Below are 18,941 nucleotides of genomic sequence, written 5' to 3'. Positions count from 1 at the left end.
TAGAGGACATGAGGTGACAGTGAGTTCCCTTATGGAAAAGACCTGACCAGCCCCACAATGCTGCTCAGGTGGTTTATCTCCTCTTTTTTTGTTTCAAATTTAGGCATTATTATTATTATTATTATTATTATTATTATTATTATTATTATTATTATTATTATTATTATTATTATTATTATTATTATTATTATTATTATTATCATCATCATCATCATCATCAATCAATCAATTTCATATTATTTATCAGTATGGTTATTTATTTTATCAGTATTTTGTTAGGTTCATACCTGCTCTGTCTTCCATCAAACTAACTACAGCTCCTCAAACGATTACAAACTACCTGACCACTTTTGAGTTTTGAGCTATCAAACTGTACTTGAGTCATCAGGCTCTGTTTAGGTACAAACCTGAGCATGTCACAATCCAATGTCACAACCTGCCTCTGATTGCTGAGGTAAAATGAAACACGAGAAATGAAAAATGACTGCGACGCCTGACACTGCTGCAGATTTGTGCACCTTGGAACAAAACAAATGCACCCCTACAATTCCACTGTGAGGCCTCTCCTGCTCATAAATAAACAACAGTCATTCTTCTGCTATGTATTTCCGTTCATTCAGCTCTCATGTCCCAGTTTATGGTGTCTGATGTGCTAATCCCAGCCCAGCACTCTGATTTTGGATCCTGCTTTAGCCCAGGAGAAGTGGAGATGAAGGAGAAGGTCCTTGCTCCCTCCTCTGTCCAACTCAGCCCTCGTGCCAGACTCCTCCAAATCCACTCCTCCTTCCTGGAGGAGGTTTTCATTGGAGAGGATGACAAAGTGAACACTTCTCATGTGGATAAACCCCTAAAACACAAACTTCCAGGCTGAAAACACACTGCTGGGCTATGGCTGCTATTCCAAAAGGGAAAGGCACCAACTAAATAAAGAATTCATTCAAGGGTCTCTTCCTAAAATGAGACAGCAAGAGTTTTAGGAAGAATTTTCAATTGTCTCACGTGACATAAATTGAAAATCAGTGGGTGCTCAGTGCCAATGAGAACACAGATCTTTTTCCAGTGTAGTCAGGCAGCAACTTCTGCATTTACAGCAGCCAAATTCCTGTCCCATCAGGTGAGGCAGGGGATCCTGGACTGAGGAGGGATAACAATTCCTCTCCACACAAACCCCCCACTGAATAATCCTGTGAGATCATACAGCAGCTGCATGCTCTCCCTAAATAAGCCATAAACCTTATTTAATCAGCTGTCCTGAGAGTCTATTGGAGAAGTTAATCAGGTTTGTGCTGCACTTATGACATCATAACACTTGATAGATTTGATTAAATAAAACAATGTTTTATATTAGAAATTCTACTCTGATTATTTTTAAGTTCTCCAAAGGATAGAGCCTGGCAGACCTGTTTTCTCTTCCACAAAAGAGTAAAATAGAAGTGCCAGGGTCAGACACCTTTTCTTTCAAATAAGAGGCACTAAGCAAGGCATTCATTTTTCTGCAGGAGAAAAGCTATCACAAAGAAGTAAACAGAATATTTGAAGAGATGATTTATTCTTTTTTTAGTACCAAAATATGCTATTAGACAACAAATAGCTTCTCTTCTAATGTATTTAATGAAATAAAGATATTAACGCATGAAGCTTTGGGCATTTTTGAAATGAACCAAATTATAATCAGGAAATTGATGATGTATGTGAGCAGAGACTTGCAATATGTCAAGCACTCTCTCTTCTTCCTTCTGGCAAAAGAAATCCATCTCCAAGGATTAATCCAGGAGGAAGAGCTAAATGGATAAACTTGACTACATTAAATACTCACTTTTTCCACTCTGACTGGAGGAGAAAATCAACTAAGAGAAAGTTAAAAAATAAATGCCTGAGGGGAAAGTAAGAGTGGGGTATGGTAATTTTGACTGTAATTCTTTTGGCTTGGTATTCAATTGATTTTTTTCCCCCCCTTCTTATGGAATTTAGCCTTCAAATAAGATGATTCAGATGCATCCATGACTTACTCTTTAGTAATAAACACTGTCTTTAGGGTAAGCTGGAGCTCGATGGATCCTGCTTTCTATCTTATTTTATTTTTAAATTTACATGGCCACCTGACCTCTGGGAACTGAGGTGTGGAGCTCCACAGGTCTCAAGATGCTTCATGTCTCTTATGACAGATGGCCAAGCAAAACATCCAACAGATGGCAACCCACCCAAGAGATGCCAGGTCTTCCCAATGGCAGTCCGGGGGTCATGCTCCAGTGTTTATTAATTGTATTTTAGCCTCTTATTAGAAATTAAGCTTAGTTCTAATAGGGTAGCTAATTTTATTCTGTTTTTCTACAGGAACACAGCACATGTAACCACCCCATGTGCAATCCAAGCTCCTGCCCCCAAACCTTTGGACTGGCAGCAAATCTCAGGGTGGAGCAAGGGTCTCAAAGGTGCTGTAAAAGTTCATGAAAATAGGCAGGAAAGAAAGCTGAAAAATACCCTGACTGGGGGAAAGGCTTCAGTGTGAGCTCACACTTAATAAAGCCAGAGAATTCTCTCAAGGGAAGGCTCCAGCCACAGGAAAAGCTCCAAGTGGAGCTCACACCTTCCTGGACAATCAAGCCAGGTGAATTTCCTACACAAATCTGTAGGAATCCAACTTCATTAGCTGCAGTACTCACAGAACCACTCATTAAAACCCTCACAACCTTCCCCATCCCCGTGTTGCTATGCAAGGCCTGCCCATCCCCATCCCATTCCCACTCCCATTCCCATTCCCATCCCCATTCCCATTCCCACTCCCATCCCCATCCCCCAGATTCCTCCTGCACACACAAAGAGCAGCCACATCCTTCTGGCCCCAAAAGGCTCTGCTGGGCTCCCCATTCCTCACAAACTCCCTTCCCACTTCTCTCCCAATCCTTGCCCACAAGCTGCCCCTGCTCATCCTTGCACAGAGCTCTCCTTGCTCCCTCATCCACCACATGGTGCCTCAAGTTTTAGCTTTTCTATTTTTCAGACTCTGTGCTGCTTCAGTGTGTGGGTCTGGGCTCACATCAGGGGATGCTGAGCTCTGTGCACAGAGCAGGGAGACAAAACAATTCCTGCTCCAGCTGGGCACCAAGGACAAATGATCCAAATCTCAGCCCCAGAGCACAAACCCCGTGGGCTGGAGAGAGAAAAACAAGCAGGGTGGGACTGCAGGGGCTAAAGCTGGAATGGGACAATGAACTGCAAGGTGCAAATGGAGCAGAACTGATCCCAGGGACAGAGCCCGTGCCCGGCCGTGCATTTTGGGGCCATTTTGGTTCATCTTGGGTGCAGCCCTGGCTGGGCTCTGGTGCTGCCCAAGGTGGATCCATGGAGGAGATGCTTTGAATGAATCCCTGCTTTATTCTGGAGCTCTGCCCAGCCTCTGCTCTAGGTCAGCCTGCACAAGGCATCACACATCCCTGTCTCATCCTATTTTTTCCCCTTCCACTCTTATCCCAGCCCCTCAGAGATACCTCACTAGGCACCACACTGGTAGGCTGCTCCCTCAGTGGCTTTCTGCCCTTGAAAAACAGTGTTTAAAAACCCCCATCTTCTATATAAACAACATTTTAAAAATTACATGTTCTACATTTCTAACAGCTCAATCCTGAAATGAACTCTTGCTCTAATGAACTCTTGCTCTATTACAGCATGGTCTACTTAAATCCATTAATGATGCACAACAAAGTGATACTGTGTTAATCCTTGAATAATCTGTCATCTCCCTAAAAGAATAACAGGTTACAAAATGGACAGAGGAAATTAAAGCCAAACCTTATGGGGTTTAAACCAGATTTTTTTGCCCAACACCCGATGAAAAAAAAATACTTTCTGGTTCAGAACCTTGTGTTAAGGTTTATAGTTAGTGCAGGCATATGTCCAGATCTGAAGGTGCAGGCTGAGGTGAGGCTGGCACAGGGAGCAGGAGGCCAAGCACCAAGGGGGTGTCATCCTTGCTCCTTGCTGTGCTGAGGCTGAGCAGTGACTGCACCACGATCAGCCACAGATTCCAGGACCATCCCTCTCTGTAGGGACACAGGACTGTGGTGATGTTCTAGCACACAGGGAGTGCTGTCTGCTCCCAGAACACCTGCAGGGATGGAGGCCCAGTAGCACAAGTTCTCCAAAAGTCATTTGGAGGTGGAATCCCTCTCTGCTCTCACAGCACAGAGCCATAACTAGCTCCACGTGCAAGTGCACACACAAGAAAATGCCCTGTGCCTTCCCACCCTCTGGATTTTCCATTCAAATCCCCCCCCCAGTTTGGGTACTTGGCTCATCAATGAGTAACAGCACACTGCAAGTGTGGGAACTTATCTCCAGTATGTTGTAAAATTCCCAGGACCATCACACCATGGAAATGATGAGTTCTTTTTGAAGTCTGTACTTTTCTAGAGATACAGACTTTAGGATACTATATAAGCATAACATTTACAGGTTAAAAATATCTCCTTAGGCTTACCTATATTCTGAAATTGCAGAAAAAACCCACCAGAATTTATAAATCTGTGACAACTAACGTGCTTGTTTTTCAGTGAAAGGGACACAAAACCCCTCTGAAAATACCTAATGCATTGAAACAAATCAGAACCCCACCGTTCAAAGCACTTGGTACAAAACAAAACACCTTGGGCAGCACCAGAGCCCAGCCAGGGCTGCACCCAAGATGAACCAAAATGGCTCCAAAATGCACGGCCGGGCACGGGCTCTGTCCCTGGGATCAGTTCTGCTCCATTTGCACCTTGCAGTTCATTGTCCCATCCCAGCTTTAGCCCCTGCAGTCCCACCCTGCTTGTTTTTCTCTCTCCAGCCCACGGGGTTTGTGCTCTGGGGCTGAGATTTGGATCATTTGTCCTTGGTGCCCAGCTGGAGCAGGAATTGTTTTGTCTCCCTGCTCTGTGCACAGAGCTCAGCATCCCCTGATGTGAGCCCAGCCCCACACACTAAAGCAGCATAGAGTCTGAAAAATAGAAAAGCTAAAACTTGAGGCATCACTTCCACTATCCCAGGGTGCTCCAAGTGCTGTCCAACCTGGCCATGGACACTTCCAGGGATCCAGGGGCAACCTCAGATTATGACATTTCCTCCAACAACTTTTTGGGGAAGCGGAGAGAGGGAAGCACAAGCCACGATCTCCAAGCAGTGATGAAGAAAACAGACATGCACATCATCACACTGATTATAAAAGGCTCATTATTGCTCCTGGGGCAGCAGAAAGAACCACCTGCCCTTCAGCCAGCTGCCACATCTCCCCTAAAGCCAATATGGCAAAAGTGTTGGGAATTCGGTGATTAAATAGAGATCCTCATGTGATGCAGCCAGCACACAGACACACAAATATATCTGCATATAGATTTCCTTCCTAATGTCTTTAGCTTGCTATCAGTTTCCAATACACACGTGGCCATTACAAGGCATAAAGCAAATTTTCACTGGTCTGTCACAGTGCACTGTAGCCAGCACACCTAGAGATAAATACTCTGGATTGCTCTTTAAATGCCACCTACCCTGATAAAGAGCAATTACACACCTGCTCAAAGTGATGACACGACAGGGAATAAGGGAGAATCCAGTCTTCAGACTGAGAAGCAAAAAATGATTTCAACTTTCTCCTGACAGTTCAAGAAGTGATTCTGGGCAGCTGCCTCAATTGCTGCACTACTGTGCAAAACTAGGTAATGTCCGTAAAGAATGAAATTATTGTCATTTAGCATCTTTTCTATTTCCCTTCTGTTAGAGCCTTACTTCCACTACATCCTGGGAGCAGCTACTGCTTAAACCAAGCAGATAATTTTGTTACAGAGCTATTATGCAAATAATCTGCTCTATATTCTAACTAGAAGCAACGCTGTGCTAGTCTGGGCAAGACATGAGGCACTGTGGAGTTTTCTTTTTAATTTTTTTTTTTTTCTCTGTGCACTGGAGCAACATCATTTATGGTGCTTATGATGAAAGATATCTTCCCATCTTAAAATCAGGTTATTAGTCAAGAATATAAACACATAAGCACCTTTTACGAGCCGGTGTCTGCCTTTCATTTACCTATTTAAATATTTACCTCCTTTTAACATATTTTTAGTTGCAAGTCATTGCAGTGATATTAAAGAGCACTTTGGTGAGAGCAATACATAAAGACCTACTTGGATCATCCTCTCTTAGCAAGTTTGTGCCTGTGTTTACAGATTTACAGCACAGACATTATCTTCTATCTGAAATTACTTATCTGTAGCACCGGAGCGAGATCAAAGATCCCAAACAACATCAGCCACCTGCACCCAGCCCCAGACAATGTAATAACCTTCCAACATCAAATCTGGGTATTTCATGCCCAGCATCTCAGTGCTATTCTCTGGGTACCTGGCTGGTGTTGGAAGAAAAGATCTTACCTACGAACAAATGCAATCTCAGGCAATATTTAAAGATTAGATTATCCTTCATTGCAAATAGCTCATTTGTTTACTATCACATTGCTTTATTCTTGCTTTGCCTCCTTCAACCACGAAAATGCTGAATATTCAGTTTAGATTCCCAGCAGCTTTTTATTTTAGTCTAAAAACATTTACCTAACACATTCTTAACAAGCAAAGTGAAGAAAATTCAGCCATCTGTCTCTGCATTACAATAACAGTTATGGAAGAGTAGATTATTCTATACAGCAAGAAATTTAATGCTACGAATTCTTATACTTTAAGCACTGTGTGCTCCAGTCAGTTCTGTATACAAGAATGTTGAGCACTGGCACACACAGAAGCAATGATTTATAAGCAAACACAAGAGAAAATATTTTAAAGATGTTAAATGCATTCAATATTCTAATCATGCTATATGTCCATGCTTCAAACTGAAGGAAAGAAAAAAAAAAAAAAAGATCTCTGCTATTATTTTCTTTCTCCAGCACTTCACTAGTTCTAAATTATCACTAAAAATGCTCAAAAAATGACTTGCTGGAAACAAACACGACATAGAGATAGATGTGAATCCTTACCTGGGAAACCCCCTTGTACCATTGCTGTACCAGCATGTACTCAGGAAATCTGCATTCCTGACAAACATTCAGGGCTGTAAGCAGCTCAAATCCTCATCACACACAGGCTCAGGGCTTGTCTTTCTTCTGACGACCTTGGGCCTATTTTGCTGAGATTTTTCCCTCCTTAAGGGCAAACCGTCTGTCTGTTTCTATTACGAGATGCCATCAATTCTATTAATTTCGGGCTGCCCACAAGCTCCCAGTCACATCTGCCAGCAGAGGAGAGCTGCCTGTGGAAGCACACGGGGAGCAGCAGATCCCTGGATTCCCACATCTGACCCACGGATGCTCCCAGCTGCTGTTTGTGCTCTGCCAGCATCCGAATGACATCTCCATCCCCAAACACGAGTCACCCCCGGCGTGCCTGTGTGCCTGGCAGCTGCAGGTGCCTTCCTGCTTAATGACCCACTGCATGGCAGAGGAGCAGTTAATAATCTTATTTATCTGAGCATCCTCCTTCCTGCGAGCTACAGGGGTTAAAAATTAATTTCTCTCCCAGAAATGGCTTCATTAAATCCCTTCTTCCCCGACGCTGCGGTTTCCCAACACTGATACGTGCTCGTGGCACAGGGTTTGCTTGTTTTGTTTTGGGTTTTTTTTTAATGTCAGGGAACAAAACCAATCTGTCATTGTAAGCAGAAAAAGGCTCAAAATCCATCATAACTTGTGTTTTGTTGAAACCCCAAACAAGCAATATTAGTTTCGCCGCAATGAATGCTGAACTGAAAACACTGAAAAGACTCAAAATCCTTCATTTAGTAATTAAAAAAAAAGCAAAGATAAAATCTCTCTCTGAATTTATAAACACACTTCGTTATTTTGGGAAGTCCTACTAATTCTCTCTTCCAAAAGCTACATTTAAAACAACTCAAAATACTCAGTTATTTCGTTAATATCATTAATTTGTTCATTTTTAAAGTTCATTGTCCTTCCTTTAGAATATGTCTCACAGCACACACACAGCCATCTGTTCAGTGCATTATGTCAAGCACACAGTAAAAAACCACAAGAAGTCCCAGCTGCAATTTTACTATTACTTCATCAAAAATGTAATTTCCTCTCGCAATACTTCATCAGATGATAACTGCGCGTGTGACTCACAAAGAGAGTGAAGAAACCAGCCCAACAACAAAACCCCAAACGAACCCACAGCCTCAAAGTGCAGGGACAGCACCTCCCTCACCCATCCCAGTGTGCCAGGGCAGCTCTGTGGCTCATTCTGGATCTGATCTCAGGGCTGGTTATAAACTCCATGTATTTGAGCTAATTATGGGTCAGAACAAGAAAGGGAAAAGAAGATTAGCAGCACAGACTCACATTAAATAGAGATTAACACAGAGCTGAAAAATGAAAGTCTCTGCTCTATTTGTCTAATCCTGGCTCTTGCCCGATCTAAGAAAATCCACTGTGTTAAACACACTTGGTGCTATATTTAAGAACATTAAATCTTGCAATTACTACTTTTGCAATGTTTTATTTTCATAAAGCTTGAAGCCTTTTTCCAAGCTACATCTTCCCCTGTGAGCATCATCAGTGTTTGCTGTTGATTGCAGTGACATCTATTGGAGAGGCAGTGCTTGGCTGCACGAGCTGCCTCCACTGGAGAGCAACATTTTCAGCTGATCCCCCCCAAAGTGAAAAGTTAAAGTTAGGGTTGCTTTTCCTTCGTTTCAGCACAACTTTTGCATACACCAGACTCCAAACAGTGAGATGCCCAGGAATTATGAGTGGGCTGGCTTTTATTTAGTCATTTGTTAATAATCCTGGCATTTTCCCAAAATGCTGGTGCTCACATTGCCATCCTCGCCCACAGCAGTGCACAGACACTTCCAGAGATCCTGTTCCTGCCCAGCCCATCAACCTGACCATACCTTCCTCAAACTCTCAACTGACCTGGATTCCTTTTTTTCCATCTTTTGTTTTTCTGCTCTCACTGATCACAGACATCACTGGCACCTGGATGCTGCCAAAATCCTCAGGTGTGTTAAGAGCTGCCCAATCCCAACCCAACCCTCCTGCACCCACAGATTTATCACAACCATGGGGGGATCACAGAACCATGGAAGGATTTGGGTTGGAAGGGACCTTAACGCTCATCCAACCTGGCTTTGGACACTTCCAGGGATGGGGAATCCACAACTCCTCCATGCCAGGGCCTCCCCACCCTCTGAGTCAAGAATGCAAAGTCAAAATACCAGAGAAGTTTTAAAATCTCTTGCTTTAGCAGAGAAACCACTGTTCCTCAAAAAGGCATCTTAGGAAGATAAATCATTATGTTTTCTTAGAGCTTCATTGATTTCTACATTACCTAGAGGCAAAATAAGAGGAAGGGGGCATTATTATCCCCTTATTAGATACAGTTAAATATCCTTGCAGACAGGAAGTCTGAGCACAGCAGTAGCTTAGTCCATTATCCAAGCCACCTTCCACCAATTTTTTATTACCATCCATTTTTATTATTTTGGACTTCTTTGAAACCAACCAGATCGATCCCAGTCAACTAACTGACAAAAGATTCCACAAAGAATAGAACAGCAGTTGAAATTAAGGATTCCAAGTTCTTTCAGCTGTCCTTTCAGTTTTTCTAGAATGGTTTTTCAGCTCTCTCCTGTCCGATTCACGTTTGCTGCAACTCGGTCACGAAAGCATATCCCAACCGTACAGCCAGGAATTCTCCCAAGGAAAACCTCACCAAAAATTCCATTACAAACTGCTCTGCCCATCCATTTCCCCTGCTTCTTTTTACTGCCAAGCCCTCATTATGGCAGTAAGCCACCACGGGGTGCACGCAGGTCCATTAGCAGGTTCTTGGAGCACACCTCCAGCCATCCCCACTCCAGGAAAACACACCAGTGCCTACTGATGCCTGCAGCACAGCTGCTCACAAGCACAAACAGCTCCTTTGTGTGCCTTCCCCTCCTTTCACTTGTTTTGATTTAAAAAAAAAAAAAAGAAGAAAAAAAAATCCATTCACAACTCAGTGTTTTTCAGATTTGGGAAGTCTCCATAAAACTTCTTTCTCCAAAACGGGTTCTGCCACAGGCAAGCGTGGGAAGGGAAAACTCCAAAATGTTTCAGGTCTGGAGGATGAAGCATTCTGAAAGCTCCTTTTGCAGCAGGATGGACGGACATGCTGCAAGTTGTGCAAAACTGTTTCCATGCATTAAAAAAACCCAAAAACTTGAAACAGCAACCTCAAAGCAAAGAGAAAACAAAACCCACACACAGGGTTAGAGCTGGGTACAGATAAAGATTTGGCAGTGCCTCTAGAAAAAGGAATAAGACAAGAGGAAATACAACTTTCAACTTTCCTTCAAAGTTGAGGAAAAGCCATCTAGGAACTTGGGAAATGATGTTGGAAACACTGGAGGCATGAAGCAAAGGGGAAGCAGATCTGAAACTAAAAGGTCTTGGGTGCAAGAGTCACATTAAAAAAAAAACAACAACAACCAAACAGCAAAACACCTGGAACCTTAAACTTCTTAATCCACAGAAATATGGAGGACATGTCTGGAGTTTCTCTAAACCAAAACTACCTCACAGTTCTATTCCCAACAAGGATTTTCCCTCTTTGGATCAAAACCAACTCCAGGAAAGAAAAGGGAGAACATGTACAAGAAATGACTGTTTGTCCCAAACAGGAATTCAGGCTCCAGGTCAGCAATGAGAGCTCCAGTTTCAGCAGTGGGAAAGCAGAAATAAAAGGGAGCATTGCCAAAAGGCAAGTGGGTTTAGACTTTAGGGGAAATTAAATCAACACCAAAAGGTTATTCGGCCACTTTAATGGGAAAACAGACAAAACATGGGGACTCTGAGGCCATGTGGATGGGACAGAAAGGAAAGAAAAATTCTCAGACATGGCAGGAAGACTAACAATGCTCTGCTTTTTCAGTCTGGGGAATGATGGAGGATGTGGAGACAAAAGATGAGAGGGAGGGTTGAAAGAATTGATAAGCAAGGACAAAAAATGTCAAGCAGAGCAAATAAAGTATTTCTGGAGTTTGAAAGAAATTGATGAGCAGGTTCCTGACACTGCAGCTGTGTTAATAAGAATGCTAAAAAATAAAGTAAAATCCATCAGGAGCAAAACAAGAGGACAGGTTTAACAGCTGTCCCACCTCAAAATGCCCTCCAAAGCTTTCCATGCTGTGACAGAGATTGAGAACTCCAGGAAGCGAATAAGGGAGAGGTTATGATGTGAATTTACCACATCTTCCTTTTGGAAGGAACCTTATCTTCTAAATAAGGAAGACAATAAATCCAGCTCACCTGTTGATGTATTTTTAGTTAAGTTCCAAATCCAGCAGAATGAGTTGGATAAGTGGGTAAGGGACAGAGCAATATGAACATACAAATGGACATTTCAGAAAGACAAGTTTTGTCTGGGTTGGGATTTCTGGGAAAGCTGCTCAAGAACCAGGAGAGAAGTTATGAGCATCAAGCAGTTCACAGAAACATCACTGTACTGGAATTTGCAGAGAAAACTTTGTTTTTCAAGTGATCACAGAACAGGGACTCTGTAAAAGGCCATTCCACAGCTGCCAAGATGCTTAATGCCATTAAGTACACTTGGATCATTTCTAACATACTTTTTACTGCAAGGGCTGAGGCACAAACTTAGTTTAGGCTTCCTTGGCCTGTTCTTAATTTTTAAAGGAACAGAATGAGGTGAGGAAGAACATATCTCTGTTTCCCAAGATTCATGGAAAAGATGGCTACAGCAAAACATTCAACTTCAGTCAGTAGAAAGGAAAGAGAGGAGATTCCCCTGAACAGATCTGTGTGCTGCTGCCAAGTCTGGTAGGATTGATGAATTTAATATCAGCAGCAGCTTTACCTTTTCAGCTTCCAGCCTCAGCCAGCAATATCATTAGGGATGGCAGGAGAGCTAAAAAATGGCCAAGCCCATGAATAAGGAATTACTTCTGTGCAAAGTATTAACTTAGGCCCAGCAAGCACTTGGATTGAGGCATATCCTAATTAGATAACTCAGGTGTCAGCCTACTTATCACCCCTACCCTTTAACTGGGAATTAGAACTTCAATAACGAGCTGGAATGACTTTGTTACAATTGGAGATTTACCCAGTCTGTTTGAGAGCTCAAGATGATGAGAAAATCACTGTAGCAAAAAAAAACCCAAAAACAAACTAAACCCCAACAAAAGCCCACACAGAATCACAGAATGTTACAGGGATGGATGGAACATTAAAGATCATCTCATTCCACCTCCTGCCATGGGCAGGGGCACTTTCCACTGTCAAGGCCTCATCTCACCTTATACTGATTTGGCACAAAAAAGCATAAAGATAAAAGAAAAAAAAAAGGTAACTGAAAAGGTAACTGATTTTAGAAAGTAATTTAGGACTCCTAATTGCAAGTTCAGTATTCCTAAATATTTTACTGCAAGATAAGCTATGGATAATAATATTCCATTTAACCAAAGCTGTGATTCCAAAGCAGCTGGAATCTAAATCATGCTGCCAGGAGCTCTCCACTTGCACTGCTTCCTGCTCCTCAGGTCCCTGCTCTTCCACAGAGTGAGCACCACCACAAACCACTGCCAAACCCAAAATGGGACAACTGCAGAACCCTTCCAAGGCAGAGGGCTACAAAACCAGGGGATCCTTTCTTCAGCAGAGCACCAAAACAGCAAATCAGCAGATTTTTCTTTTTAAAGGAGCCCATCTTCCTTGAACAGCATTGCCTGGGACCAGCTCCAGGATTTCTGGCTTTTTGCACCAGTGGTCCTCAATCTACAAGTGCCTGACTACCACTGAAATCAGAGCAGTAAAACAGAACATCCCCAGTCACTGCTGACATCTCTGCCCCAGCAACTCCTCCAGACACAGCCTGCATGTTCTGGGGCTGAAAATAAACTCAGCCCTCCCTGTATCTCCTCAGAAGAGCTGAGCTCTGGGACCTGGCTGGGGAGAAGAACCATCTGAGTTACAACCCAGGCTGAAGATTGATGCTGTGGCCACACTGAGCACCATTTCCCACAAGCAATAAAAGGTTTAACAGCAGCTGACTGTGCCCCACAAATGTGATCTGATGCAGTGATTGGAGGAGTACTCACCCTCTGCACAAGCATCCTCATCCTCCTCTTCACCCAGAGCAGCCTCCCCTGCGTGATGCCTTTCGAGGGCTCTGTAAGGAGGTGGCAGCTTCATGGGAGGTGGAGCCCCATATTTCCTCTGATGGAATCAAAGACAATGAGTTACAGGTTTTGTAACCTCTGAGAACGTAAAAAAATCCCATTGTCTGTTGCACTGCATGTGCACAGGCACAGCATTTAATTACAATGCTAAATTCTGCAGCAAAGGCTTTTTGTGCAAGAAAGCAGAGCAAGAAGTGACACTGGACATCAAGAAAAACAAAACTAAAACACAATTGTGCATGCACATTTACTTGTTGATAAAATACTTGTGTATTGTCATAAGCATCAAAGTGTGAACACTAATCAAGGGTTAAAAACAAACATTGAGTTATACCCTGTTTCTTATAAGCCTCCATAACAAAACTGTCTGGTGCTGATGAACATCAATTTTTAAAAAATACATAAAATAAGAACTCAATCCTCTTAGTCCACACATGAATATTTAAACATCCCAGTCCGTCCGTGTTTTGGCGTAAATTTAATAAAGGTTTTGAATTATATCTCCCAATAAAATTCTATTACCTCACATAAATACAGGCAGCTCCTATAATGATGCATATAGCGGCGCATGGCAGGAATGCAGAGCAGGCTCTGAGGCTGGAGAGGCTCTGGCTCAGCTCAGCAATTGTTTCACAGCTCCAAGGAACCGAGTCCTGCCTTGGTGTGCACCAGGACTCCACTAAAGGATGCTCAGCTGCATCCCCTGCAAGCCCACTGCTAATAGCAGGATGCACTTTAGAGAGGGAACACCAGGGAGCAGATGCCATTAGAGCACCCAGAATTCCTGTAATTAATTCCTTCTGTGGCTGGGAAATATGACACAACACCCAAACACATCGAGCCCAGGATAATATTTCATTTTTTCAGCGATGAAAGCTGAACCTGTGTATTGATTTTTAAATTCTTCAAGCTGAATTCGTATAGAACGGTGCAAGTAGTGAGCTCCAATATGTGGAAAATTTGAAGAGGTAAAAATATCTGTCATCTCATCCATTTAAAAAATTAACAGGAAAGCATTGCACTGAACACAGAACACAATGATAAATGGAATTAATTCAATCCACCAGTAGCAAAAGTGTGTAGTGAGAGCACTTGGAAGCACAACAGCTGTTTTCCAAAAGGATGTAACACACTTAATGGTGCCTCCTACTTTTTTCTTGAAGCCAGCACAGACAGAACTGTGCAAAATCCAGATGATCCAGGAAGCAAGGGAGGACTTGGGTTCTACTTTCCTGAGCAGGTAAAGATGGAAAATCTGCAGCCTCACTCTCAGCTGCCCATGACAAATGAGTCACTTTATTATCACTGTAATTTAGTAATAACTTGCAGTCTAAATGTTGACCCTTTGGCTTTTTAAGACCTTAAATGTTTGTTAGAAAGCCTGTGTGAAATTACACGAGGCACCCAGGCTTACCCAGCAGTTTTCCAGGGCTCAGAGGGACAAATATCTCTTATCTCTCCTGTCCCACTGAAAATTCAGATGAGAAAATTGTGCCTGGCTCCTCCACTGCACCACGTTTTTGTACCAACAAGGGGCAAAAGCACAGTTCACACAACCAACCAGCAAAATAATGTCAACATCTGGCTTGTCCACTGTTGTTTTAAGTGGTTTTATAGAAATTAAAGTGCTCATTTTGAAACAAACAGATCAACAGAGGAGGATAAACGCCAACAAATCAGAGAAAAACCTCCAGCATTTGAAAAGATACAGGAAAAGGCAAGTTTTCCAGCTGGATGTGGCTGCTTTCAAGCCAAACTCTTTTGTGACTGTCTGAAGACTGGACTAGAAATATCAGTGATTCCCCATAGGGATGTGGACTAATAATCCACTAATAGCAACTCTTCCCAACTCCGAGACGGCCCCACAGAAGTGCACTGCCACTGCTTTGTGAGCCCATGTTCAAAGCCCAAAAGGAGCTACATATTCATGCACTGGAGCTCTTCTATATTCCACCCACCAGTTTACAGCAGCAATAGATGAAAAAGGCCTGAAAAAGACGAGGCTCCCTCTTTAACCTCGGAACGCCGCAGAACGCGGCACACCGGAGTGCTGCAGATTAAAGGCAGCACGTTGCCAGAGGATGAGAGCTTTTGAGATTAGAAATACAGATAAAAAAAACACACAAGAGAAGGGGATTGTAAGTGCTTCATTGGAAGTATTATCCTCTGGCATGAAAGCATGTCTTCCAACACCTTTTCTGATAACTGAGCCTCGCTGCTCCTGTCCCTGACAGGATCTGAAAGGAGCCTTTACAAAAACTTTTGGAGGTAAAAGGGTCCTCTCAAGTACCCAACAAACACCAGAGTGCTGAGTAGGATCAAATGGAAACTTCATCCTATTTGTAGTTAAACTGCACCAGGCAAAACTTATTGTCTGCATTAATTCTGTCTCTGCTCCTGCTGCTCTCACACCCTCAAAGTACCTGAACTACACTCCTCAGTCAGGACAAATCTCCCAGGAAAACACCAAGGCCATGAGAGTGATACAGCTGAAAATGAAAAATTAATTTTTTCCCTTATTCCCTTATTAACACAAACTCCCTGTTTTCTACCAAACAGAGTTTTTTCTCTTTTAAAGCTGCTGTGAAGTAGTTTGGAAGTCACTGTGCAGTAACTGCCTCACAATTAGCTGAGCAGCCACAGATCCCTCAGTCATTTCCTCATTTTACACAGCTGGGAAATGCAGGAGACTCTGTGGATGTCATCATCCCATAAGGTGATTTCACTGGATTGCAGGCAGCCTCACACTGAGGATATTATTTGTGTACATGTTGCCATTGCTCTGTTTCTGCTGAACAAAGGGAATCAATTTGCCTCCACACGGAGCAAACCAGGTACTTCAGAGAGCTGACAGTGAGGAGCTGTGCTAAGTACAGGGTTTCAGCACCCAGCAGACACCCACAGAATAAATGTCAGAATATTTGGCAGGAATTTGGCAAAAAGTCGCAGAATCAAAGATATTTCAACAAAACACTTCAAATTTAATTTCAGACTTGGGAGGAAGCTTATCATAGAGTTAGAATACATGCTATTATACCATTTGATTTAGTAAAACCTGGGTACAGCACTGAATGCAATAAATACCTTATCACTCTTATTTTCTTTGTCTGCATCCTGATCTTTGCTGACTTTGATTCCCTTAGGCTGGGCAGGAGAAACCACCTGAAAACCAATGTACATTACCCACATTAGAGAGAGAATTACAGCTGCAAAACAAACATCCAAAATCAGCTCCTGACAACAACAAAGTTCCCCAGTGCACTCTGCACTTTGCCCAGTGTAAAAGGGCACTGCAGTGCAGTCTACAAATAATATTTTTTCACTGGATTACATTCTTACATCAAAAGTTTGGAGTTTCTGTGCGGACTTCAGGCAGGTAGAATTGTATGCCTGCTCTTACTGAGGCTTTGAAAAGTTTCTTGCCTTGGCCTCAAAGATGAGGAGATGCCTCAAATCTCTTGGAAATTAACTTGCTCCCAGGGAACTGTTTCAGGTCCCTCTGGTGTCACATCTCACAAGGAGCTGCTGATGTGAATCTGACTCATTTTAATTCCAGCTTTGCTCCTGTGGATAACAGAGTTTATTTCTAGATTATAAAATATGGACAAATTAAAATGCATAGGGCCAGACTCTTACAACACAGGTCTGAGAGTTGAATTAACACCTAGTCAACAGATTTGCATCTACTCCATGTAAATTAGACAAATGAGGTTTCCAATTAGGCCAGAGAAGTAATCAATCAATCAATTGGTCTGTAACTGACTGAAAGGATCCATCCTCGGACACAAAAATTGATAGAACTGGCTGAAAGGGAGTTTAGCCAAGTTTAAAATAAGATGCATGTTATGCATTTATTAAGTTTTGGAATAAAAATTGAAATAAACTTACTTTTGGTACATTAGCCAAGCTCTGGACTACAAACACCACAGGATTTCCTGCATTCTTGATGGCATCTACTGCTTCCTTGTGGGTGGCATTTTGTAGGTCTATCCCAGAAACCTGACAAACAGTGTTTATTTTTATTAGGTACAGAACCATTACAAGGCATCACACACACTTGCAGCAGATTAGTGTATCTGAGGAAGGCATCAGAAACAGTCAAGAGTAATTATTTGTAAAGTATGATTTGATGATGGTTTAAAGAAAAGTGTATTACTTGGTACTCATAATTAAAAGATGGCCATATGTTGCCCAAACCAATTCTTCTAGATAAAAACATAAGGAATGAGATTGTCAGGGTGTTACATAACATTAGATCTAACTCTTTCAGGCTGTACCTGTTTGTAAATTAAACCTGAACAGCACTATCAGCTTGGCACCCCAGATACTGAAGTATTAATTTGGAGAAAAATTAGTAAAAAAAAAATCAACCTGAGGTGAGAGGCAGGAATGACATTTTCCCCCGCAGCACCTGCCAGAATCAGGGATTTATCCCAAACAGTGGTTATCAGTTAACCACTCTAAATCCACACACACAAAATAACAGCCCATAATTCAGTATGAACACTCTGTGTCCTTGTATATATGAAATTTATGCTCACAGATATGCTGTAACTTATTCCTCATTTGTACAGGAGGAGGACACTCCCATTTTTTTTCACTTCCCCCTCAGACACCAGGACACATCTTTTCTTAAATACAGAGGAGAAAGTTAAAAGAGCTCCATAGTCAGCGCTTAAAAAAAAGAAACACCACCAGAGCTTTCCTTTGGTTTTCAAAACAAAGTGTTGCCAATACCTCATGAAGTGGTGGCAGTATTTTGTTCCTCTCTCCACCCAAAGCCGTTTGAGACAATTTTTATTTCTTAGACTAAAAAAGAAGGTTTATCTCCATTTACCTCAAGTATTTTATCTCCAGTTTTTAAAGCCCTTGTTCTTCCTGCTGGGCTGTCTTCCAGAACTTGTTTGATAAAGATCCCTTTAAGTTCTTCTCCATTCTTCAGGCGCTTTATGACAGTTTGTCCACCAACAATGCTGATTCCAAGAGACACCTCAGGGTCTCTGAAGATCTCAACACTGTAAAAAAACATGTGGTAGTTTCAAGAGCTTCAAACAGGTTTTTTTTTTTAAACTACAATGCAAAGCCTTAAATAAATGTAAGCTCCTGGTCTTTCAAGAAGATTTAACAGAGTAAAGGGATAAAGTAAGAAGCCTAAGAATGCTCTCAACAGAGTTGAGTTTTCACCCTGAGCAGATCTCACCCCACAATAAGAGCAAAATTCTGCTGCCAATCCCTGCCCACTGGGCAGAGGCTTTTATTTCAGAGAAAGTCAGATCTTCAAGTAAATACTCATCCCCTTTCAGCTTGAGCAAAGTGTCTGGGAATGGGAAGCCCTGCAAGTGGCATGTTGGACAAATAATGAAGTATTTCATACCACTTTCTGAACACTGACTTCAGTGCATATTCATCAGCTCAAACAGGAACTTTCTGATCATATTTTACTTGGGACCATAAAAACAATTCACCTAAAAATGTTAACAATACAACAAGGATGTGGCTGAAAAGGTTGGCGTGGCAATTTGGAATCCTGCCATGGGGGTTTAGCAGGAAACCCCTGGAAAGGGAGACAGCCCAGCACTGTGTGCATTGTTCATGCCTAATAGTTATTAAATGAGCAAGAACTTGCAGGTCATCCACAGCCTAAACCAGCCAAGCTCTCCCAAGTCAGCTGTACAAATAGAAGGCAGAATTCTGCTGAACATCTGTTAAAAATTCCCTGTCTTCAGGAAAGCCCAAGGTAC

At 42.3% G+C, this 18,941-nt stretch overlaps 1 protein-coding gene across 1 annotated transcript in view; it reads right to left on the bottom strand.

The window, feature by feature from the left end:
- PATJ (PATJ crumbs cell polarity complex component) overlaps nucleotides 1-18,941 on the bottom strand; it is a 143,931-nt gene that overhangs the window by 69,092 nt on the left and 55,898 nt on the right. Inside the window, exons 24-27 of the mRNA XM_036388222.1 lie at nucleotides 18,038-18,215; nucleotides 17,089-17,199; nucleotides 16,285-16,362; nucleotides 13,120-13,237 (exon numbers count right to left, since the gene is read on the bottom strand). Coding sequence (XP_036244115.1) covers nucleotides 13,120-13,237; nucleotides 16,285-16,362; nucleotides 17,089-17,199; nucleotides 18,038-18,215 — 485 coding nt within the window. The remainder of the gene's footprint in view (nucleotides 1-13,119; nucleotides 13,238-16,284; nucleotides 16,363-17,088; nucleotides 17,200-18,037; nucleotides 18,216-18,941) is intronic.

This window comes from Molothrus ater, chromosome 9, assembly GCF_012460135.2.
Source record: "Molothrus ater isolate BHLD 08-10-18 breed brown headed cowbird chromosome 9, BPBGC_Mater_1.1, whole genome shotgun sequence".
Lineage (NCBI taxonomy): Eukaryota > Metazoa > Chordata > Aves > Passeriformes > Icteridae > Molothrus > Molothrus ater.
This window is presented reverse-complemented; position numbering and strand designations above follow the sequence as displayed.